Here is a 25519-nt window from a genome sequence, read left to right as displayed (position 1 = left end):
CTCATGCCCAAGACTACGCAGTGTTCGATAGTGGAACACAGGGCCTGTTACCCACATCTCCATTTGCAAAGTGTCGGTGTCAGGGAGGAGATGTACACGTAGAACATCCTTAGCGTCATGTACAGCACATCTGTATTATAGATGTGTATGCATCCACGGGGGTAGGGATGTATCCACTGACATGGCCCAAGCATATAGTAGCTGCCCAGTAAACAAGAAGTAAATGGAAGGTTTAGAGATGGCTGGAGCAATTGCAGCTACTGTGGGATAGTGTTTTTATACTGTCAGATCTGCTGAGACTCATCCTCCCTTCCTTCTCTGTTCTTCTTCCCCTGGAGGCAGACGGGTGAGCCCACTGCTCCCTGGCCTGACAGTCTGAGGCAATGTCCATGTCTTCCAGAGACAGGGACCTTTATCCTGGACACCACCATGTTGGCTCCTGCAGCCCCTTGAGCCAGCTCTGGCCTGGTCCAGAGCCCCAGTCAGTCAAGGGCCTTTACTACCGCAGAGCCCGGAAGGTGGGTGCCCTGGACTCTTCTCCAGAGGCCAACCTGAAGGAGATCCTGGTGAACGTGGGTGGCCAGCGGTACCTGCTGCCCTGGAGCACCCTGGATGCCTTCCCGCTGAGCCGCCTGAGCAGGCTCCGACTGTGCCGCAGCTATGAGGAGATCACGCAGCTCTGTGATGACTACGATGAGACCAGCCAGGAGTTCTTCTTTGACAGGAACCCCAGCGCCTTCGGGGTGATCGTGAGCTTCCTGGCCGCGGGAAGGCTGGTTCTTCTGCGAGAGATGTGCGCCCTGTCCTTCCAGGAGGAACTGAGCTACTGGGGCATCGAGGAAACCAACCTGGAGCGCTGCTGTCTTCGCAAGCTGCTGAAGAAGCTGGAGGAGGCGGCCGAGCTGCGCCGGGAGGAGGCTGCCCAGCGCCAGCAGCAGCGCCAGGCCTGCCACTCCGAAGTGCACGCTTCACGATGGGCCCGCAGCATGAACCAGCTGCGTGAGATGGTGGAGGACCCACAGTCAGGGCTGCCCGGGAAGGTCTTCGCCTGCCTCTCCGTTCTCTTTGTGGCAACCACGGCTGTCAGCCTGTGTGTGAGCACCATGCCCGACTTCAGGGCTGAGGAGGACAAGGTGAGTTTGGTGTCAATCAGGGACCAGGAGGCAGCCCAGATACACTTAGGAAACGATGGTCAGAAGGCTGAAGAGGTTGGCTCTTGAAATCTTGCCCCCAGGAGATAAGCTCATCCTAGGGTTTAAGCCCTTTCTTTCCCTAGTGTACTGGCTGGGTTCCTTGGCTGCCTGAACCCTGGTAGCCTTAAAGTGACCTTGCCCCAGAGAGAACATTTTGCCTGTGCACTCCTACTCTTTGCAAAGAGCTGGGAGACTCCACAGGCACCCAGGACCCAGAGGGTCTGTGACCTAGTTTGCTTTCTGTTGCTGTGAGAAACTTCCCGATAAAGAATGAGTTAGCGTGGAAAGGGTCTATTTTGCTCACACTTCCAGATCACAGGCCATTGTGGGGAAGTCAGGGGAGGTACTCAAGCAGAAGATGGAACCACACAGAGTAAGGGGAAGGCTCCTTAATGGCTGGCTACTGTCAGCCAGCTTGCTCTCACAGCCCTGGTTTGCTGTCTAGGGATGGTGCCGCCCACAGTGGCATAATGGTCATGTCATCAGGCTATCTGATCAAGGCAACTCCTCAGTCGACAGTAAGACTCCTAGAGTCTCTGGGCTTTGTCAAGTTGATAGCTGAACCTAACTAGAAGAGTCTCCAAAACCGAACTAGGAGCCATTTGTCAGGAAGGTGTCTGAAGAGCTTGACTCTAGAACCAGACGGTCGCCTGAGGTAGAGCTTCTAACTCCGCACTCCTCCACAACTCCCTATCGCCTGGCCCTCCATCCCTTAGATTATAACACAGGGAGGCAGATTTAAGACACACACACACACACACACACACACACACACACACACACACACACTGCCTCCTTACAGATTTGCCCCACACAATGCATCCGACCAGAGAACATTCCAGTTAGAGAGCCAGCTTGTGCCTTACAGTAAGTTCTTCCTGAATAGCTGCTGAACAAAGTATGCTACATTTGACTGAGCCATGTTTTCTGTGAAAGAAAAAGATACATGGCACTCCCTTCTTAGTCTTTCAAACAGTTGCTCACCCCCAGACTGTAGTTGCAATCAAGAGCCCCCAGTCTGTAGCACAAACCATGCAATGGTAAAGCCTTTTTGCCCATGGAAAATATCTACATGTGGATTTGTCGTTGTTGTTTGCTTTTGCTTCTAAGGATCGGGGCAGAAGCAGCAGCATCCTCACCCCAGTCAAGGATACCAGGTCCCAGTCACTGGTCTCCACAAGGTGGTTTTCTTCGGGGAGAAAGCGAGGGTCGGGGAGTCAGGAGCTTCCCTGTGCAGCGGGACCCAAATGCTTCGAAAATTACAAAGAGCACAAACCCAGGCTGGGCTTAACGGCCCTGGGAAAATCAAGTTAGAGGCAGGTCACCAGTGGGCAGGCCTGGACAACCCAAAGCTGTCCCCGAGAAAGTGACAGCTGTGTCCCACGGGGTAGAAGGATTCGGGTGCAGAGTCAGCCACAGTGTCCCTGTGTTTATTCTCCAGAACTGCCCCATCCTGAGAGTCCGCAGCCTCCCGAGGGTCTCTGCTCCTGTTGGGAATGGTCCAGAGAGCCAGGGAGGCTGAGGACAGGCAACCTTAGGATCTTAGTTCTTTCAAGACCCGTGCCACTGACATTTATATAAAAAGCCCATGATCTTTCTAGTGTATGCTTTGTAATTTTCATTTGTCCTCAGGGGACAGCAGCCAGGCTAAGAGTGGCTCTATTTAGCCAGCCAGCTGTCCTGGGGAGAGCCATAGGGCATGGTAATTTAATGATACCCCGAGGGACCTGGGGATGTGACCCATAGAAACCCAGACTCCTTTGCTTTGTCACAGCTGACATCTGGCTGTTCCGTGTTCTGTTCACTGATCCATTTGTAGGCTAGCTGGTGACCTTTATGGCTTTTCCACCTTTTGTCTGGGGGCTGCGACCATTCCTGAACAGGTTGTAGGCTTGCTGTGTGTTTTCTTTGCTCTTGGGTGTGTACATGAGTGTGAACTTGCCAAATCTTGAGTGTGAGTTTAACCCCTGCCAAGCTGTCCCCTAAGTTCAAGTTCCCTGCAATCCAGCCCAACAGCCCAACAGGTTTTGTGTGTGTGTCAGAGGTTGTCAAGCCTGGCTTGGTGACAAGAGCTTTAACTCACTGAGCCATGTCATCAACCCTCCTACTCTACTTGTACAGTTTTCAGGTACACACAGAAACTTCTTTAAAAGAAAAAAAGGACACACGTACAAGCCCACCCCCTGTCAGTCTGGGCTGTTTCCTCTCACCCCCAGTAGTTCCCTTGGAGCCCTTCCCAGTCAACCCAGGGTGGCCAGAACAGCTGTTTTGATGGTGGGAGTCCTAAAGGTGACCCTTACCTTGTTCCCAGTGTCGCTGGTCTGTGGCCTCCAGCTTGCTAGGCCCCACATGCCTGTGTGGTCCTCAGCCACCTTGGGGCTTGCTCACCCTGACTACAGGAAGGGGTGGTGCTTTCTCACCACCGCCAGGGACAAGACACACAACACAATGGCTAACTCCCCACTTCAGCTGGGATTGAGGGAATCTCAAAACCAGATTTTCCCACGCCCAAATCCAGAGTGGCGAGAACGTTGTGGACCAAACTGCCCTGGGCCCTTTGGCCAGAGTCTTCCTTAGATAGAAAGAAGTGCTTTGGTGTGGTTTTGTTTTCTTCCCCACCCCTTTCCTCCAGATGAGGGTGGATGGGATGTCACATCCTCTACTAGAGTCCCCCCACCCCCCGGGTCCCCCCCCTCCGTGTCCCAGCTCTCTAAGGCAGGCCGCAGGCTGGTTAGGATGCAGCGCAGAGCAGGATGCAGATACAGTGACTAGGCAGAGCCAGCCTGCTGCAATGCAGGAAGGCCGGCAGCCCAGACCAGGGAGGGAGGACAGAGTATACATGGCTTGAATAGCCAAACAGCAGCACCGGAGGCAGAAGCATAGCCTGCTGGACCTGCTGGGCCCTCCAGAGTCACCCTCCGGAGCTGCTGATCACTGGGCTGTATTCTCCACGACTTCCGGATATCAGCAGAGAAACAAAGGCAGCTCAGACTGTAGGGCTCTAAAGTCAGGGGGAGAGACCCCAAGTTCCCATGTCTGAGCTTGGCTCCAAGGCTTCAGGTTCGTGATGGACCCAAGAATCTGTCTTTGTAGCTGGCACCCTGGGGCATTCTGGTTATGTTCCACCCTCTTCCTCAAACACTGGAGCCCAGAGATAGCTAGGGACCACTTCCAGATTGTACAGCAAGTCCATAGAACGCCTGGAGAACCCAGACCCAAAGCTCTGACGCCATCCAGGATTCTGATGGCAAACCTCTGGAAGAAGCCCTCTCAGTAGGTTGGAAATGTGTCTACTTCCTGAAGAATGGTAGCCTCCTGCTGACCAAGTGGACCAGCATCTGTGACAGCATGTCACATGCATATCTGTTGGACGCAGTATCCTCAGAGCTGCCGAATACATGATTCCACCCACACAGCAGCCCTTTAGGGTGATGGTGGTTGGAAGTCCAGGGAGGACCAGGATGTTCCTGCGTTGAGACTGTTGATTGGGTTGTGATCCTGAGCTGCACACTCAGGGCTTCATTTGCTCCAGCCCTGGAAAGGACCAGACAGAAGCCAGGAAGAAATTCCCAGTCCCGGGCAGGCCAACAGAGCTTGGGTTGGTCTGGCCATTTTCTTTTTTTTTCTGATGGATAGACGTTAAAACATTTCAATTTAGGACTCCTCTGGGCTCTGACACTGGAAGCAATTTCTTTTTCTACTTCAGAGCATTTGGATCCAAAATCCCCATAGTTGTCAACATTTTCCTCTGCTTGTAGGCACAAAGCTCACTGATATTCTTGCTCATATCCCAGTTTGTGCAAGTATGTGTGTGTGTGTGTGTATGTGTGAGAGTGTGTACGTGTGTGTGTATGTGTTTGTGCAAGTTCATGTGTGTGCATATATGTGTGTGTGCGCTCGAGAGAGTATGTGTATGTGTGTGCACATCCATATCTAAAGCTGAGTTCTCAACATTAGGCTCATCTATGGGGCTTCTGGAAAATTCTACTGCTATATTAACTAAGTTAAAGCATGATGTCTGCAGCTGCCCAGGTGATCTCATGGTCAGCTGGCTAAGGCTCAGGCAGCTCATCTGGCAGTATCTTGTTTAAATGCAGCTTATGGTAGTGAGGGAGGGGGTTCTGTTTCTCCAGGCTCAGAGAGGTTGATGGTTTTCGTTAAGGACCTCACTGAGGGGCAGGGAGATGCTGAGATATGTCAGGAGGCAGGGGCCAAGAGTGGGTGACACATTGGTGACCCTTGTGGCTAGGAGACAGTGGCTGGGCAAAGGGTTGTGATCAAACCTTTTAAAGGCTAGACTGCAGCCTCAGGACCCTCTGTCCAGCAGCTTCCTGCCTCCAGGACTAGGTCAAGTGGGCCTTAGTCTATTTTGTTGAAGGAAGGAATTGTGGCTGTGGACAAAGACACGATAAGGCAATGGTGACCCAGAGATCTGGAGTGGGCAGGACAGGACCATCTATGGGCAGTGCACATATGGGTGTGACCTATTTCCTGGAGTGTAACTAACATCTGGCCACACCCTTTTCCAGGACATGGCCATGTGGCTTGAAGGAAACAGCAGAGCTGTTTGCCTGCCTAAGCAATGCTTATGTCAGTGAAAGTGAAGACTGACAGCTGTAATAAGGAAGCCCAGGACGGAAGCTTTAAACAAAATGGGAGTTTTTTTCTCTCTCATGTACCAGTCTCTGACTGAGGGGGCTAAGTTAGCAGCCGCTCCCACTCTGAACCTGGGCCTTCTCTGCCTGTATGTTTCTGTATTCCACTGGGGTGTCGGTCCCGTTGTTTACTGTCCTAGTACCAGAGAAGGGGTCAGGGTGCGGTGCTTGCAGTCCTTTCTAACGTCCTTGCCAAAACAAAGCACCTTCCATAGGTAACAAGCATTTGGCCATATCTAGCTGCAACAGAGGCAGGAAATCCCGGTTTCTACTAGACCGGTCTGCCTAGCTACAACCTAGTAACCACGCGATGAACAGTTTAGCCTGCAAGATCAAAGTGTGTCTCTGGGGCAGTGGTTCTCAAGGGGGTCGAGACCCCCTTGGTGGGGTTGAAGGCCCTTTCACGGGGGGCTACATATCAGATATCCGGACATTTATTGATTTATGTTATGATCCGTAAAAGTAGCAAAATTAGTTACAAAATAGCAATGAAATAATTTTATGGTTGTACTGAAGGGTCACGGCTTTCGGAAGGTTGAGAACCACTTCTTTAGGACTGGGAAGATGGCTCAGTTGGTTAGGTATTTGCAAGCACAAAAACTGTGGTCAGAATACTGAAATCCACACCAAAAGGTCGGGTGTTATGCATGCACCTGTAATCCTAGCACTGAGAAGGCAGGCACAGGCAGATCCTTAGGGCTTGGTGGCCAGCCAGCCTCACCCACTTGGCAATCTCCAGGCCAGTAAGAGACTCTCTCTCAAAAAAAAAAAAAAGCCCCCCCAAAAAAACCCAAAACCAACTCCCCCCCCACACACAAAACAAGGTGGAGGAGCCTGAACAATGATGCCCTGATTGTTTTCTGGCCTTCACACACACACACACACACACACACACACACACACACACACTCACTCACACACAGTACACCTAGGAATTCTTTCAGGGAGAAACCATCTCTTCACACCCCAACACAGCCATCACAGAGCTACTTTACCATAGCTTCTCCGCCATGGTTGGCTGTCCCTCTTAAACCCAGATAAACCCTTCCTTCCCTAAGCCGTTGTGCCTTTGTGTCAGGGTTTGAGAAAAGCCGACTAACCCATTGCTTCTGTGGCTCTCACCCCAGGGAGAATGTGCTAGAAAGTGCTACTACATCTTCGTGGTGGAGACCATCTGCGTGGCCTGGTTCTCCCTGGAGTTTTGCCTGCGCTTTGTCCAGGCCCCGAACAAATGTCAGTTCTTCCGAGGGCCCCTGAATGTCATTGACATTCTTGCCATCTCTCCATACTACGTTTCGCTTGCAGTGTCTGAAGAGTCCCCGGAGGCAGGTGAGAGGCCGAGTGGCAGCTCCTACCTGGAGAAAGTGGGGCTGGTACTGCGTGTTCTGCGGGCGCTACGGATCCTCTACGTGATGCGCCTGGCCCGCCACTCACTGGGGCTGCAGACTCTGGGCCTCACTGTGCGCCGCTGTACCCGAGAGTTTGGCCTCCTGTTGCTCTTTCTGGGTGTGGCGGTTACCCTATTCTCTCCTTTGGTCTATGTGGCTGAGAATGAGTCCGGAAGGGTCCTGGAGTTCACTAGCATACCCGCGTCCTATTGGTGGGCTATCATCTCCATGACTACGGTGGGCTATGGGGACATGGTCCCCCGTAGCGTGCCCGGACAGATGGTGGCTCTGAGCAGCATCCTTAGCGGGATCCTCATCATGGCCTTCCCAGCTACATCCATCTTCCACACATTCTCTCACTCCTACTTGGAGCTGAAGCGGGAGCAGGAACAGGTCCAGGCCCGCCTCCGGCATCTTCAGAACACCAATTCAGCCAGCGAACGGGAGCTCCTGAGCGATGTAGATGACCTGGTCCCGGAGGGCCTGACCTCTCCAGCCCACTACATGTAACTTCCACCACTTTAGGGATATGCCATAGCTTCAACCCATTCCATGGCTGAGCTGGGCCCCTGCATCTCTCTGATGGACCACCTGGGGGTGTAAGTTCAGAATACTGGCTCACTTCCAAAGCAGGAAAGGTGCCAGGCCATGACATCACTGTCCTGGGCCCATCCCTATTCCTTCCCCAGCTCCCTGCCAGTCACTGGGCACTGCCCATCTTGGCTCACTGGACCAGTGTTCCTGTGTTCTCGTCCCTTTCTTGCAAACTCTATGATATTCCACCCTGAGCTCTGGATGCTCACAGAACTGACTTCCACTAATAACCAAATACGAAGTCTGCCAATTTCCATCTTCTCGCCCAGAGCCTGTTCTGGGCCACGCCACTCCTGAGAATCAAAGAGCTGGGGCACTGAGACCTGCTCAAAGCTTCGCACAGCCTGATGGATCTTACGACCTTTTACTGCCTTCCACCGCCAACCATATGTCCAAATACCATGGAAGCGCCTGCTCTTCTAGAAGCTCTTAGCCAAGAAGGCATCCCTGGTCACTTCAGCAAGTCCCGTCAGGTTCTCGTGGTTGCAAGCCTGCTGTCACCTACAACACATCTGGGGCCCTGCCTGGGTTGGAGAGCCACCTGCAAGTACCCAGTTGGCCAGCTGGACTCTGGGTGGACATTCTCTAGTTAGCCAGCTCTTAGCCTTGACACCCTGAGAACTGTATAAAGTCTCTTCAGAGAACAAAAGCACCAGGAGGAACCTCAGTCAGCTAAACCTGGCTGAAGTTCAGCAGGACAGCCTTAGGCCTTCCTGGTTCTGGCTCCTCCCTTGATCGAGACCCGCACTGATGGAGGACAAGCATCCCACTGTCTCTGTGTCCACATGTCCATGTGCTCATCCGTCCACAGACTCAGTCCTGGGACCCACAGAGGGCGGAGGCAGATCACTGTGGTTGAGAGATGAGCCTGAAATGAAGTATCCTCTGAACAGCCAGTGCCCCCAAAGTTTCCGAGACAATGGGGGCTAATGCTGGAGGGACACTTTTGGGGGTTGGGGGCAGAGCAGTAAGGCAGGTTAGGATGGGGAGCTGGTGGACCTCAGAGCACTGTGGCTGTACTAGGGGTGAGGAAGAGGTGGACAGCCCGAGGGGCCGTGAGACCAAGCAGAAGTAGGAGTGATAACCACTCCTCAACACTACCAGTCTGGCACGGCACACGTGGGAGAGATCTCTGCACTTCTCGGGGGTGTAAGGCCACTGGAGAAAGGACAAGGGGTGACAGCAAGATAGAGAGGGCCCTGTGGATCTGATGAGCCTCGTCAGTATGAAGCCCCAACACATGCCTCGCTGATGGTCTTCCCACGAGTACTAAGCTGAGCCGTGCTGCGCACTGCACCCCCACTTCCCTGACTCAAGTCCCTGCATCTACCCTAAAGTACAGCTTGCCCATGTGGGAATCCTCACTTCCTCTGACTCCCCAAACAGATGCACACACATGTCCCCATCCCTCTAGACTTCAAGGTGCAGGGAGCACCCCTAGTCCTTCTCAAGCTATGTCTCGGGGAAGCCCTTTGTATCACACTAGAAGAGCTGAGCCCCCCTCCCCCCGCCAGCTGAGGCCCGCGGCATGCTGCTATGCTCTAGGAACTTGCTAGCAGAGTCCTGGGGGTGCCTGGCTGTATTCTGAGAATATATTAAAAATAGTTATAGTAACCTCTTGCTCCAGGCTGTTCGTCTGTTTGTTTTTAGACAGAGTCCCCCACAGTGTAGTCCATTTATCTTTGAACATGCAAACCCTCCTGCCTGAGCCCCCTAGTGCCCAAGTTAACTTTTTTTTTTTTTTTCTTTTTTACAATTGTCAGTTTTTCCTTTCTGTTCTTAAGGACAGATGGCATGGGTACTGTCTGAGTGTTTCACTCTCTGACTGTGGGCAGGTCCACTTGCTTCCCTATGAACCCTGGGTTGGGCCAGATTTGAGATTCTGGCCTAGGTTCCACAGAGTACTTTTGGGGGCTGCTGTGCTGTGCTGGGGGAAGACCAGCCAGCCAGGCAGAGGTCCCATTGGCCAATGATGACCACACAGTCATACAATGTCTAGAAAAATACAGAAATGTCTAGACAAGACACCTTCTCCCTTCCAAGCCAAGGCTGTCCACAGAGCGTGATCTGAGGTATTGAGCTCACCTAGGGACCATTTGAGAAGCCACTGGGGACCTGGACCCTTGTCAGCTCAGCATCTCTTTCTCTCTTCTGACCTCATCTGCATCTCATGCTTAATGTGATGTCTTCTAGCAGTCAGCCTGGTGCTCACCAAGCATCTCCAGAGTTCCTTGTGTCACCAAAATGTACCAGGGAAAAAAGAAAAGTCCAAAGTCAGCGTTAGTTGAACCAACCAAGACATTAAATGTCTCCAGTGTCAGCATCTCAAGTTTTGACTGGGTGTGTGCATGTCACAGTGTAGTCCAAGCTGTCTCTAAACACGAAATCCTCCTGCCTCAGCCTCCTAGTTCCTAAGCTAGTGTTTTTACAGCTTTTATCAAGCAAAATACTAAACAGTTTTTCCTTTATATTATACTCACTAAACAAGATGGGATTTAAAAAATTGGATGTGATGGCTTAATTCTACACTTTCAGGGTTTTCTCCTGGGTGACATCTGGGGAGATGGGTGTCCGGGTCTGCCCTTGCATCCCTTTGATGTAATTGGAGGGGGTGGATGATAAGTGGCTAGATATTGTTTTCATCCCCATTGGTTGACAGGAGCCTAATGATCCCCAGCTGCTGAAGCTTCAGCCAAAGGGGACTCTCAACTTTGAACAACTTTCTGGCTGTGTCATAGATGCTGCTCCCAAAGGGAGTAACGGTGCCAGTGGAAGGTCTTTCCAGCCAGGCAGAGGGGAGTTCAGCAGTAACTAGAAACATGAGTTAGTTCTTCAATACAAGGGAAGAGGCTCACAGAGGGGTCCTGACTTGGGACTGTGCCAAGAACACAGGGCTACTTCCAGGGTTTCTAGGATGGCACCATGGCCACTAACAGTCCCATCAAGAGATGACCAGTGTGTGCCTGACAGGCATGCACTTCAGAGGGCACACACTCCAGGGATTTCATCTGTTTCCCAAGGGAAAACCAAACAAGGTGAGGTTTGGTAACATCAGTCAGTTCCCTCTTGGAGGCTGGAGAGAACCCATTACATGCAAGTATCTTGACGCCCCAACCCAGCCCTTTCTAGGACGTTCTGCTGCCACCCTGGCCCTCGGGGAGGAAAAGTAGAGCTTGCCACACTGCCCTAGGCCAGATGGCAGAGTTACTGTGGCATATCCTGGGCATGTTGTACAACAGGAGGCATGGAAGATCAGACTCGCTGGGTCAATTCCTCCTCACATACCTCACTGAAATCCTTCAGGCAGCTACTGCAGGCTCAGCATAGACAACTGGACTTCTGTAAACTCAATGCAGCAAGTTCTGACCTGGAGGTGACTGTAAAGGCCACACTGAGAGGAGACGCAGCATTCTGTCTGTGGACCTGTCACCCTCCACCAACCCTGGTAGCTTGTTCCAGATTCACCTACCCACAGAGGTCTTTTCCTGTCACCCGATTTCCATCACTCAGGGACCATAGCCCACCCTTCCCATGATGCACTGCACGCCCTACTGTGGACACTCTCCCACTCCTAATGGAGACTTGTGGCAGTGGACACTTTCTGGGTAGTCACTGGCACCGAGCTGTGACCATTACAAATGGTACATCTGGAAACATTTCAGATGGTATGAGCCTTGGTATATCTTTGCCCTTCAGAAGAAAGAGGGGAGGAGGGAGGAAAAGTTATTATCAACGAGGGGCAGTCCGTTTCTTTGGGAAGTGATCCTAGGACATGCTATGAAGAGTAGAAACTAGAGAGGGGAGGAGGGGGCCAGGGAGAGCTGGATCTGGAGCAAATCCTTCTTACAAGTAAACCGAGTCCCCAAGAAGCAACATTCTCAACCCTGGCCAACTTCGTAGATTCTAAAGTAGACCTTACCTGTCCCAGGAGCCACCTTTGCTTGTGCAGGTGTGGACAGGAAGGGCACAGGAGGAGGTGTGAGGAGGAGGCACACCACCAGGGCTGGCCCAGCCTGGCTCAGCCCAGGCTCTAAACTCATGGCCACAGTGCTCCGAGCTCTGGGTGGCCTGGTCCCTGCCCAACGCCTGTCTTTGACATTTAGCCAAGGGGCACCTCCTGGAATACAATGTCAGTTAAAAATAAAACAAAGGCACCAGCCTTCTCTGCAGCAGCCTGCATCTGAGGACACATAGAGAATTCCGGGCCACCACTGTAAGGAGGACACAGCCAAGGGGGTACAGGTGTCATGTGACATGACTTGGGACATTTCAGGCCCTAAACTAAAAATAGCCCGTCTCACTGCCTTCACTCCATTTGCAGTGACCTGCCTGACGCAGACCCATGGGAGGCTTGAGGTGCAACCTGCCCTTGCCGGTTGAGCTTTTGGGACCCCGGATACCTCTGAATTAAACATTAAAGGACATTAAAATGAGGTACATGCCTCCTCCAGTATATCCTGGCCTGCGCAGTCACTGGGCACCGACCTTGGGGACATGGAAGGGTTCTCTGAGAGGAGAATGATAGGACCCAGGTCGACCATCTCCAGTCAGGTGAGTCAGGTGTGGTGGCAAATGCCTGGCATTCCAGAACTCGAGGCGGAAGCAGGAGGACGGCCGAAAGTTCAAGACTAGACTGGGCTCTACAGGGAATCTGATTCCAGCCTATGCTACATAGAGACTCTGAGGCTAGCCTGGGGTAAATGGAGAATCCCATCTGCTCCTCTGTGTCCAAAAAGAAAATCTTTGGGAAGCCCTAAGCAAGAGTGGGAATAGCCAAGGCCTTTGCAGAAAGGCAGAGCAAGGATCCCTTCACTGTCCCCATACCCCAGAAAAAAGCTACTGGGGGGAGGTGTGTGACCACAGGGCAAGCAGAGCCCATGCGGTGGTGTGATCCAGGGGGGCTAACCTCAGAACAACTGAGAAGACACAGAAAAGCCAAGGGCTCACTGGACAAGGGGGTGTTTTTTTTCTCTCTCTTCTGCTATTCTCCTGACTCCAGCCAGTGATGGTAACAGCACCGACCACTTCTGAGACTACATTAAAAATCACAGTTAGGGCAGGCTGATTCCAAATGGAAGAAGCTCCATTCAGACTTCATTAAATGAATAAACAAAAAAAATGTCAGCTCTAAGAACTCAAAGTCCAGGTAGACTTCAGAAGCAGCTTCCTCCATAAGTTCTGCAAACACCATCAGTACCAAACCAGCTCGCTTGCAATGCATCTTCCTGGGTGTATCACTTCCTGGGTGTATCACTTTCTGGGTGTATCACTTCCTGGGTATATTACTTTCACCCTTACGTTTCCCTCTTGGCCACAAGACGGCTGCACCAGCTCCAAATTTCAAACATTCATCCCACCAGTTGCCCTGACAAGAGAAAGCTCTCTTTATCCCAGAACCCCTGCCACATTTCACTGGCCCTGAGTGGGCCCCTTGCCTTTACATCGAATCATCCCCTAACCCCACCACAACCTCCTCCCCCCCTGTGAGGAAACCAAGGCACAAGGAGTTGAGGTAAGTATCCCAAGGTAACTGGGTGACAGATTTGGAAATTAAGCCCAGCTCTCGTAGCCCTGGCCTCTTGGCTTCTTACTGACACCCAGATTCTCTATGTCCAGATGGTCTTCTCACCACAGACATAATTTCCGCAAAGCTAAGACTGCTCCTGAAAGTAGCCAGGGTATAGGGAGTTTCCTTACATGTATGATTCCCAGAACCATGGAGATTAGCTGGGGGTGGGGTGGACGTGGCTGCAATCCCAGCACCGGGAAGCAGAGGAAGGAGGATCACCACAAGTTTGAGGTCAGCTGAGACAACAGAGTTAGACCCTGTCCTAAAGTACAAAACTGTCTGCCCAGGGATGAAAACTTAAATCTCCACAAAGCTCTGGCACAGGGACGTACAGCGCTTCCTTCTGTGTTAAGTGAGTGGCTGAGATGTTCTCCAGGGGCAAGAGAGCACACACTGGTCCGTGCTGCTGAGATGGCTTCTCCATTCAATACTTCGAGATGGGGTGGGACCTGACATGTACCTCTAAGGAAACAGGGACAAGGCAGGAACACCTGGGAAGTCTTCCTCTGCCTAGTTTTATTGTGATCTGGAGTCTAGTACTCAAACTGGCACTTACTGACCTGACTAGGCAGGGGTCTCCCTGTTTCTGCCTCCCCATTACAAGTGCTTTTCGAAGGGAGCTGTGTCCTTGGTACCACCGAGCCTTGTTTAAAGCAGGGTTCTGTTCTTAGACAAACACATTTAATCGAGGAGACCCCCCCACACACACAGGAGACTCAAGGAGAGGAGATAATGACAGGAACCGAAGACAGCCAGGAGCAGCCTCACCTACTGAACTTCACCATCTGCTTGCAACCTGGACGACTGGGATTCACACTTGCCACATGGGGAAGCTGAGAACCGGGAAGGTGCAGCAGAGCCTCAGTCCTGAGTTCATGTTTATACTAGGTGCACACTGTGCCCTGGGAATAAAGGTGGAACCCAGGGACAGCACAGGACAGGGCCTGCTGAGATCTAGAAAGTTCCCATATAGGCTTGGGGGCTGTCCAGAAGCAGGGCTGGAAGTTGGAGAAGACATTGAAGAAGCCTTCCGGGAGGAAGCCGGGATAGACTACGGCTCCTGATTCAAATACACTACTGTCAGCAAAACCTCACCAGGAAGATCAGGCCAAGAAGACATCAACAGCCTCCATCTCCCTGAGATAACAGAGCCTAGTGAAGGGAGTTACAGCATAATGAAAAGGCTGGCTGGGGAGGGGAGGATGGGCAGGCCCATGAGCACACTGAGGGCACAAAGAGTACTTCTTGGCAGATCGCAGCAGTTAATGTCAGTTTGAGTAACTTATTTGCTGGGTGATTATGTGGGTGATGGGTACTGCAGGCTCGGGGACATAAAGCCGGTGCATTTCTGGGCCTGGCCACCATTAACACTTCGATAGAAATAGTTAATCAGCTTAGGTTGTCTGGGGTAAACAGAGTGTAGTAAGTGGGCTGATGAATAGGCGCAGGGTTTCCATAGCCCTCGGATCTGGAAACTTATAAGCATGAGGAATGACTTCAAAAATGGTGAGAAAAAAGTTACCAGTCCCCTGTGGCCCCTTTCTTAGCAAGAGGCTCGCCAAGGCCTTTACCTTCTGAGCACCCAGCTCTTCTCTGGTGCAGTCATCCCTACTCTCCTGCCCACCCTCTGGCCTTTCCTTAACCTGACGAACCTGGCTCTACCTGTGCCCCCCCCCCCCCATACACAATCCTTCCTGATTGGCAGGGGACGCTGTGGAACAGCTGAGCCAGGAGGAAATCCTAGCAACCTAGTCCTCTTTTTATAGGTCAGCAAAACAGGACTCAGCGATGTCAAATCTCAGGTCACAATAAAGAATCGGCCCTTGCCAGCTCCTGAGATGGAGAGGACAGGCAGCAGGCAGCCTCCCTGTGCAGGGACGATGTCTCTCCTGCAGGGCACTGTGCAAACAGGAGGGGACATGCTCAGGCCCTGCGTCCAGGGACAGTGAGACTTCAATTCCCCAGATCCAAGTAGGAGAATCAACTTCCCGAAAGTTGTCCTGACCTCCACTTGTAGGAGGTTATACACACAGATGTGCACATGTAAACACACAGGGACATACACACACTTTTTTTTAAATTAAAGCTTTGTGGTGATGCAAACCCTGGGGAGCAGAGACAGAAGGATCCTAGGGTCTCAGTGGCCAGCCCAGCCCAGCCCAGCCCAGCCACAGAACCCCAGGACTGCACAAAATACCGTCTCAAAACATAAAGTGGAAGTGACTGAGAATGACATCCAATGTCAACATCTGGTCTCATCTGCACCTGCACACACATGCATACACACCTGAACACACATGCACACACCAGCACACACATGCATATATGCACACACATACATACACATATGTTCCTCTTCTAGATCTCGGTGGAGACTTCATTTAAATAATTCTCTTCCACTCATTTTTCCTGCAAATGCCATTTCACCATCCTTCCGGCTACACACATATTCAGTTTACAGGCATTTGGACAGGCTGTTTCCTGACACCGTGTGTAGGGATTCTGTAAACCCCACCCCTCAATTACCTGGCAGTAGCCAGGTATGCTCCGCCCCAGTGACCTGACACTATAAAAGGGGCTGCTTGCCCCCTCCTCTCTCTTTTGGCCCCTCTTGCCTCCTGGCTCTCTTGCTCTCCCACCCCTACTCCTCCTCTTCCCTGTTCCTTCCCCCCTCTCCCTCTACTCCTCTATTCCTCTCCTCTCTCTCTCTCTCCCTCTGCCTCTACCACCCTCTTAACTCTCACATGACCTGAATAAACTCCATCTGTACTATACCGTCGTGTGGCTGGTCCCTCAGGGGAAAGGGATTCCCAACATGGGCCCCCCAGAGGCATCTCTCTTGCCCCCAGGCCTTGCTTCACCTCCATGGGCCATATCTCCCCCACTCTCTTCATCCTTCCCCTAACACTGGTGTCGAAACCCGGGACGTCATCTTTTCACAACATTGGTGCCTCCTGACTTTTCCTTTTATTGGTGCCCTGTCATCTTTTCCTGACACCGTGCACAGAGCATCAGAACATATGTACCGTTCCCCCTGTGGTGGGACTTACACTCCAGGGATGTACAGCTGGGCTACATGGAAGTTGTTTTTGGACAAACCCACCATACTGATTTTTGGGAAGGAGGGGAAGGAAGGGTTAAAAAGATAAGGTGGCAATGAAATACAAGCAACAAGAGGAGGAAATGAGGCTGGGGCAGGGATGGGGTGGGAGTGGGGGAATGGGACAAGTGGAGAAGGGCAGAACAGAGGGTTGGGGGAGGGGAGGAAACAGATCTACCAGTCAATCAAAACAAAGCAACCTTAACTAAAAATATTAGAATACACACTAAAACATATCACGGTATTCCCATGTAACTTATACACAGCCTGGCAGGGTGGGAGCCATGATGGCTTTACCACTGGGCTTCCCCCCACTGATCTCAGCTCCTCAGAAACATCTGTAACACAGAAAGAAGCACAAACAACATACACAAAGGTGTCATCAGCTGGTTGCTTAGGGAGCAGCAGCGTTGGTGCTGATCCCACTCCGCTCCCCCTCCCTTAACAGTCATAGTCCCGAGATCAGACAATCAAATGGTGGTTGTGGCCTGAGAGGGAAAATGGAGCAGGAACAGTTGGGGGTGACGGACATCTCAGGTGAGTGTGGGAGTCAGGCTTCATTGAGTAGCTCATTTAATTGTGTTGGGGCAGGGGGAACAAGGGCTATTTAAGCCTTTGGGGAGTGGGTAGAGGCTTCTGGGGTGAGTGTACAGCACTGTTCAGGGCCAGGGATGCCTCATTTGCATAAGAAGGAAGTCCAATTGCTTGCTGGACATGACCTTATAAGGAAAAAGGAAGTTTAACCTGGCTACCAGCTATGTGACCTCTTCTAGTGGGGGGAAGGTGGGGGTACATGTCTACATGTGCTGGGTTTGGAGATGCCTCGACCCCACTCTTGCTTCAAGCCTGCTCCCCACAGCTCCCTGACCCCCACATAATGGAATCTACAAATCAAGTACACATGGAATTTTCTCCCACGAGTGTTTTGATCTGCTGACATTTGACACTGGGGATTGTGACCTGTGGGTGCAGGGACTGACATCCTTCTTCACAAGAGTCTACCAGTGTGCACACAGGCTCAGAGGCTGACCATGGGGACACAGGTTGGAAAGAGACCAGCCTGGCCCTGATTGACAGCTATAGTAGAAGCATCTGAACTGGGCAGTCCCAGGGTTGTCAGGGGGAAGCAATACTGTTGGAGTGGCTGGGCTGATTGGCTGTCTGAATGCTGGGCTGCACCAGTTCAACCCCAAAACCAGATCCAGAGCACCAACCATCTAAGCCCTGGTTCCAGTCAAAGGGTCAGGAACCAAAACCCTGGTGTCCACACCCGAGAAGAGGGTACCAGGTCATACCTACTAACACTGATGCCCCATTCTGCCACATCCAGCACTGGGAGGCTTGCCTTCTTCACCCAACCCAACTCAAATGCCACTCCCAGAATGGCTTCAGGTGCCCAGGACATGTGTGCATCCCTTAGCTGGCCATGTTCACACATAACAGTGGACATCAGCACCGGCTAGCGCCACCAGGCCCTTCCATGACATTCTATGATCTTCTATGATCGGGGGGGGGGGGGTGCAGAGAGATTTGGACTGCAGAATTGGGGATACAGGGCCAAAACAAGTTCCCTGGACTTCAAGGCTGCTGTGCTTCTGCCCAGAGTGACTAGACCCCAGGTTTTCATATGTGACATCTACAGGCGTATTTGCAGTGTGCGCCACCCTGGAGGGAAAGGGAAGCCATATCCACCCTGCAACCAGGAAGCAGTAGTTATCCTTCATCAGGGGCTCTTGACCCACAAAACACAGCGACTAGTACAAGCCTGACCAGACGACAGGACCCATGAGTGAGTTCCTAGATCACCCCAAAGCCCAAGTCCTCACAGCCAATAAAATGCTCCCAGACTCCCTACCTGGACCTACCCCAGCACATGGGTCCTCCCAAGCCTGCTTCTAAGCTTGGCGAGTACCCATTTGTGGTGGCATGAAAGGCTTCCCTCAACGACATGCCACCTCAATACACCCCAACACACAAACCTCTAGAGACAATTTCTTTATTAAAACTAGACATACAAGTCCCTCTATTCAGCAGCGGTTAGGTGTTACAGGGCTCCTTGGCCCCCAGCTCTACCCCCACCCTCACCTTCAACCCCGCCCACCCCCTGCTCTGCTCCCAGCATGTTTTCCCACTGTCGAGGTTCAACTCCACTAGGGTCCTTGTCCTTTGAAGTCTGGATCAGTGCCTGAATTTACCCACCAATGGCTTTGAGGGCCAGGCCCCCAGGCCCTGCTGGTCCAGGAGGAGAGAGAGCTGCTGGCGAGCTTCCCTGTAGGGGACAGCCTAGGGTACAGGGGAGGGGACAGGGTGGGTGAAGTATTCACTTAAGAGTGTTGTGAGTAGAAGAAAGGGACAGAGAGAAGTCTACCTTGGCAGCCTCATAGGTCTGCAGAGACAGAAGCTGGGGCTTCTCCAGAGCTCTGGCAACCTGGCGGAACGCCGAGAGAAAGGCCGCTTTACAGAGACGCGACGGGGGCCCAACCCCAGATCTGGGAGAGGACACAATAGTGGTCGTTGGAAAACAACAGTCGGATCTCCCCATACCACTCACACAGTCTCCTCCTACTCAGTGCCCATGCCACCAAAGACACAGGAGGCACCAGCCACGGCTCTGCTCTATCTTGTGAACGGGTGGGGGGGGTTCGGGGGGTGGGGAGGGCATGGAGGTCCCCACCAGAGCTTCCCTGCTAAGGGACATTCCCACGGGGCCCTCCTCACTCAGTCTTCACACGTCCGGTGGACACATCAACAACTTCAATGTCAGGATCCCCCAGACTCCAGTTGAGGCTCAGGCCATGGCAGGTGCTGGGCACGGGGTCAGAGGGGGCTACCAGGGGCCCAGCAAACAGGTGCAAGGTGGTGCGGACATATGGACACGGGAGACATGAGCCCAAGACACTGTCTAGTCTAGGCCGGGAATGGATGGCCCTGTTCAGAGTCGGGGGGTTGTGGCAGGGGTCAGCTGTGGGCAGAAAGCACAGGACATAGCCTGAGTCACCACATCCTCTACATTACCCACAGCCTATTCTCTGCCCTAACACTTTGTGCCCCTCACCTAGGACAAGACTGGTGGCATAGAGTGGTGGCAGGAAGTGGGCCAGCAGCCCACCACCCAGCCCAAGGACGGCCCAACGGGCCAGCTTGTCACTGGCTGAGAGGCAGCCCACGTGGGTATCTCGGAGGGCAGGCGCCACATAGGACACAGGCTTCAGCTGCCCACAGACATGGGCCTGCAGGCGGAAGGCTGGGCTATGCAGGACACTGTCTTCTGAGGCCAGTGGGAGGCTGTGGAGGTGAGGGGCAGAGAGTAAAAGCCCAGAATCAGGGTAGTCTTTATACCCTGGTTCCCCAAAATGAAACCAGGGTGTTCCCAGGCCAGGCCACGTACTAGATGTCATGGGCTGCCCCTTTGGGAGTGTTGCTCACATACAGGTGCAGGAAGACTCCAGGTTTGAGCATGAAGGGGGGTCCGGGCCCAGGCTGGGGGGTCAGCACTGACCGCTCCTTGCCCTTGGGACCCCCCTGGGTGACCAGGAGGAGCTGCCGGAAGAAGAACCTGGGAGTGACAGACAGAGGGGGCTGGGGCAATGGTTCTAGGCAGCCTGCCACAAAACCCGCCTGCCCATCCCTCACCTCAGCAGGGCCCTGCGGGCAATAACTAGACCATGGCAGTCATGGAGCCGTCGGCCCGAGAACTCCAGCCAGCCAGCACAGCTGCTGCTGCCTGTGCCTAGTGCCACCAGCTCATAGGTCTCTTTGGAGTGACCAATGCTGCCTTGGACCTCTGTGCAGGAAGGGACAGAGAAAACTCAGGCCAGGAGCCTGAGCTAGTTTGCAGAGCTGGGGGGGGGGGGGAGGTGATGCAGGGAAGGGCAGAGCAAGTCCTACCCCTCTCCAGGATGACTGCGGCCACTGTCCCCTTACAGTCCCGGTACGGTGAACTCTCACTCAGGAGTCGCTCCAAGCCGGCACTGACCACAGCTGCACAGCGCTGCTCATGGGTCAGGATATTCTCTGTACAATGACCAGAGGGCAGTGCAGGACCAACAGGCCATGGCTCCTCCACCTCTCCCTCTTGCCCTGAGAGCAGACACCAGGGGCTGAGCCAAGAGCCTACCTACCTATGCTGAGGGAGCTGAGCAGAGGCTGGCAGGGAGTCACCAGGGGCTCTGGAACAGACAAGAAGAGAGCGCTGTATGGCGGCTGGGTCCTCCCAGCCTTTGGGAAGCTGAGAAAGGAAGGCAACAGCTGGCTCCATCTTCCATACAGAGTCTCCCAGCAGCTGCTTTTGTGCTCCTGGCCTCCTGTGTGGTTCATCAGAGTGGCAGAGGCACACTCCCTATGCTTATGCCCAGGTGGGGCTGTGGGGCTGCACACATACCACACACACACATATACCACACACACACATATACTGCACATACATACAACATACATGCACACATACAAACATACTTATATACAACATACACTTATATATACACACCACCATAGCACACACACTACACAAACATCTCACACACATACACACACATATACAATATACACACCACCATAACACACACACACGTACACACACCATACAAACATACCACACACACTACACAAACATATCACACACACACACCAGATACATATACAACATACACTTGTAGATACACACTACAACACACATACAACACACACACCACACAAACATACCACACACACATATACAACATACACTTATACACACACTAAACATACCACACACACATCACACATACAACATACACTCACACCATACATACAAACCACACACCACACACACCACACCACATTCGTGCCTTGGCTACCTGGTCTCTCTAGATGCCTCTGGATGTACTGAAGGGCAGAGAGGGCTGCCTGCTGTCTGGCTTCCAGCTTGCTGCTCCCTGTTCCCGCAGGACAGACCAACCCATCCAGTTCTGCGCACACAGAGAAGGAGGAGCCAGGATCTGGGGAAGAGAACTTAAGGAAGAGGGGTCTCCTAGCCTTCAGCCCCATCTGGACCATTTCTAGTAGAGGTTATCAACCCTAGCCTCCTCCCTCCACTTAAGCCTCTACTTGACACCTGAGCAACCTGTGACAGCCAGATCAACAAAGAGGCTTTGTCAGGACTTTACAGAGAGTGAATGATGTGTTCTTCCATGCCTTCCCATTGCTGATTCAACCTGGCTTTCACAGAGCCTCTGGAGCAAGGACGGGTGACAGGAAAGACAGGCATTTTCAGGGAGATAGGGTAGCACCTAGAGGAAGTTCTCCCACCCCATATGGGACAGCTTCCTACCTGCCACCAGACACCAGCCTTTTATTTTTCTCCTCCAGTGACCCTCCTTTATAGAGATCTTTATGTTCATGCTGTTATCTCAGGTGCTCGGGAACAGCTTAAAAATCCCAGAACTGGGTCACCTGATCTAAGGCTAAGAGCACGTCTAAGTTCCTTGCAGGTGTGTGCAGCCCTTTGGGAAGGGAACCCTTCGTGGCACGCACCATGATCTCAGATGAACAAGTTATCAAACTCGGCAAGAGCACGGTGTGCAAGGTACGGCCCGTGACAGAGGCACCTGCGATCATATGCAACAGGCCCTTTTGGTCGGGGCAGCTAGTAGAGATGTTTGCTTACTGAAAGCCTTGTGGGTGGAGCTTACTGGGGGAATCTCAGGCTCAACAGGCCACTGGGGAAACCTGACCTTACAGCATTAATTAGTGGCTCCCTTGTCCTCCAATACTGAAACAGACGAATGGAAGGACGAACAGGCAGACGGATAGACAGGGAGGGACACACACCCCTCTGCCCCAGGCCTCACCTGCCGTCTGGTCCTCCAGGAAGGTGAGGGAGACACCCAGGTTAGCCATGCACTGGGTGAGCAGGGCCACAGCTTGGATCGGGGATGGGTCCTTGGGCAGCAGGCTGAGTCCCCGGAGGGCCATGGGGAAGTCGCCCGCGGGCCCCGGGCGCAGGACTGAGCCCCGCAGGGCCTTGAAGGCCTCCCTGTGGGCCTCCTGCGCCGTAGCCACACCAGGCACAGTGGTCCCAGGAACCCCATCCCCAGCCTCCGTGGGCTCCTGCCCTCCTGAGGGCCTCCAAGACCCGGGGTTGATCTGTAGCGACGCTGCCAGTCGAGGTCTCCTGCGTCCACCCTCGTCCACACTCGCCATGGCTACACCAGATCTCGGCCCGCGCTCTTTTTTACGAGGAGCACGTGCAGCGTGGCACAGAGATAGCTGCGAACTCCGCCTCTTCCTGGAGATGACCAATGACAGACCGCGGCGCTGTGATCGATGCTGCGAGCAGCCAATGAGGAAGCCTACCTCCCTGCGCTGTGGCTTGGACCAAAGGAGTGGGACCTACCCGCCACCCGCCAACCCACCACCCGCCACCCGCCAACTCTGCAACGCGACGGAAGGGCTCGTGAGGGCTCGCAGCCTCTGCTCTAACCTTGATGCCTGGGAGCAGAAGACTAAGGGTTTGGAGGCTTTCCACCCAGACCACAGCCCATCCGAGCCCCCGTACCTCACCCGGGGTCCTTGCCCCTTGCTCAGCTTCAGACCTTCTCTCATTGGGCCTTCCTGAAGCAGACTAGCCTCAGATTAGCTCTTGCCTATCTTCCCTTCTCAGAAGGGACTTTCTTTCATTTGGTTTAAAAACAAACAAACAAAACAACAACAACAACAACAAAAACTAAGATGATGGTTATTTAAAGTGAATTGGGTATGGCTGGTAAGATGGCTCAGCAGGCATTTGTCTCTAAGACCAGGAACCTGAGTTCAATTCCCGGGACCCACGTGTTAAATTCAGACCTCAGTTGCCAGAGGTTTACTGTGATATCCACATAGCTGCCGTGACGTGTTCACTCACACACATACACTACACGAATGTAATTTTAAATGAGGGGACTAAAGTGAAGGAAAGAGAAAGCAACAACAACAACAAAAAAAAAAAAAAAAAAAAACAAGACAAAACAAAACTAAGATTAAGATCAAGGCACACGTGCAGTCAACTCACATAATATCAGCTAAGGAAGGTGATGCCAGGGGCTTATCACTATATAAATATCTGCTGAGGCCTCAGCCCCGCACATTTTATTGAGTGTGGAGTATATATATAACTACACACCACACTGCAGCTTATTCAGAGCAAGCCAGGAGGACCTGGATTTGACCTTGTTGTGCAGAAGTAAATGTCTTATAAGGGTGATGTAAGATACTGGTGTGTTAAACAAAATGATAGATTCTCAAAGATACACACAGACCCTACACTCTATAGCAGAGGAAAACACGGTCGTATTTAACAAGGGGAATCAGAGCTTCTAATCAGCTGGGGGGAGGGGGTTCTGCTTTATTTTTGAGACAGGGTTTTTCTGAGTAGCCCTGGCAGTTCTGGAACTTGCTCAGGGTAGGCCAGGCTGATCTTGAACTCTGAGATCTACCTGCCTCTGCTTCCTGAGTGCTGAGATTAAACATTAATCGGATGACTTTAAAAGAATGTATCTTGGGGCTGGAGGTCAGCCATCAAGAGCCCTGGCTGCTCTTCTAGAGGTCCTGAGTTCAATTCCCAGCAACCACATGGTGGCTCACAACCATCTGTAATGAGATTTGATGCCCTCTTCTATCTTGCAGGTGTACATGCAGACAGAGCACTCATATACATACATAAATAAATATTTTAGTGTATCTTGGATTATTCAGGCAGGCCCAGTGTAACCACAGCTATCCTGATTGGAAGAGAATTTCAAGATAGTATCAGGAGAAAGATCACGTAGCCATTGTTAGCTTAAAGATGCAGAGATGTGTGTACCATAGAATGCAGGAAGTTTCCAGAAGCTGGAAAAGGCAAAACACAGTCGTTTCTCCTTCTCCAGAAGACCCTGTTCAAACCATGATTTAGAACCAGTGGCTGTGTACTGGACCTCTGACCTCTAAAACTATAAAGAATTGTGTAAGATTTTCAATAACTGGTCTCAGTGGAGGTGGAGGTAATGGGATAGAAGCGTGGACTCCCTTGAAAATCCTGAGTAATGGGGTCGGTAGGAGAGTTGGAGCCCACCTGAGCTATATGGTGAGACCCTGTCTCAAAATGAATAGTCTCGGTGGTTTTGCATATGTGCACCCTTAAGCTAATTTTAAAAAGATATGTGGCCCCAATTATTAATCCCAAAGTTATTGGCGAGATCTCCATTTTTATTATTATGTTATAAACATCCTTTTAAATTGCTTTCACCTAAACTATAGGGATGCTGTGCTAGGTCGTTTCATTTATGAAGCATGTACCCTCAGATGACCTCACTGGCAGAGTTGGTCCTCAGAAGCCAACCAGTCGGCTAAGCCAGACTCACGTCCTGGGAGAAACAGCCTGAGTTCATTTTTCAGTTTGAGTAAGTGTGCTGACAGGGACCTGAGAGAAACTCCTCATCTCATCCTCTCCGCTGACTCAGTGTTTAAGGACTGATCTTTAGGACGTTTGGGGGTTGTGCCAGACGGAAGCTCTGCCCTCATCTTTCAAATTCTGTTTCTAGACTTGAAAATTAAGTATGCCATGACCTAACCAATCAGTCAACGTGTCCGTGACATGGGACAACAGGGCTGGCACGGATTTCCTCTCCTTCTTTTCCCTTTTTCTTTCATCTTTTTCCTCTGTATTTCTTTCTCCTTTTATGGAGAATGCTTTTGTGAAACTATAACTTCTGGGAATTACCATACAAACCCTATGCACACCAACCTCAGTTAAGCAAGAATAGTTTATCCCAATGCACATCATAATACCGGATGTCTGGGTCCACAAGAAGGAAAAACCTAATTGTGGCACTTAGTCTGTCCTCAGGGCAGGCTTTTGATATGAGAAACCAGGTTCAGAAGTTTAAAGGGCAAGAAGGGGAGCAGTTGTCTTTCTAGGCAAAGTGTGATCAGCTAAGCTTTAAGCTGAGTTAGGTAAGGGGGGTAGGTGTGGATAGGTGGTGAACAGGGGAGTTTCAGAACATTAAGATAAAGGGGAGTTTCAG

The 25519-nt window shown here is 52.0% G+C and overlaps 2 protein-coding genes across 2 annotated transcripts; one reads left to right on the top strand and one right to left on the bottom strand.

Moving 5' to 3' along the window:
- Positions 1 to 383: 383 nt before the first annotated feature.
- KCNG4 (potassium voltage-gated channel modifier subfamily G member 4) lies at positions 384 to 7746 on the top strand (the record flags this gene model as incomplete). The annotated part of the gene is made up of 2 exons (XM_080936875.1): positions 384 to 1133; positions 6976 to 7746. The coding sequence occupies 2 exons, from the start codon at positions 384 to 386 to the stop codon at positions 7744 to 7746; spliced, it is 1521 nt and encodes a 506-aa protein (XP_080793001.1).
- Positions 7747 to 18677: 10931 nt separating this feature from the next.
- Positions 18678 to 22679, bottom strand: ADAD2 (adenosine deaminase domain containing 2; the record flags this gene model as incomplete). The annotated part of the gene is made up of 10 exons (XM_080937456.1): positions 18678 to 18782; positions 18868 to 18988; positions 19218 to 19461; positions 19555 to 19784; positions 19888 to 20055; positions 20133 to 20283; positions 20388 to 20513; positions 20621 to 20668; positions 21335 to 21475; positions 22328 to 22679. The coding sequence occupies 10 exons, from the start codon at positions 22677 to 22679 to the stop codon at positions 18678 to 18680; spliced, it is 1686 nt and encodes a 561-aa protein (XP_080793582.1).
- Positions 22680 to 25519: the final 2840 nt, after the last annotated feature.

Source organism: Micromys minutus (genome assembly GCF_963924665.1).
Source record: "Micromys minutus genome assembly, chromosome: 24".
In the NCBI taxonomy this organism is placed as follows: Eukaryota; Metazoa; Chordata; class Mammalia; order Rodentia; family Muridae; genus Micromys; species Micromys minutus.
Note: the sequence above shows the minus strand (reverse complement) of the source record. Positions and strands in the feature narration are given on the sequence as shown.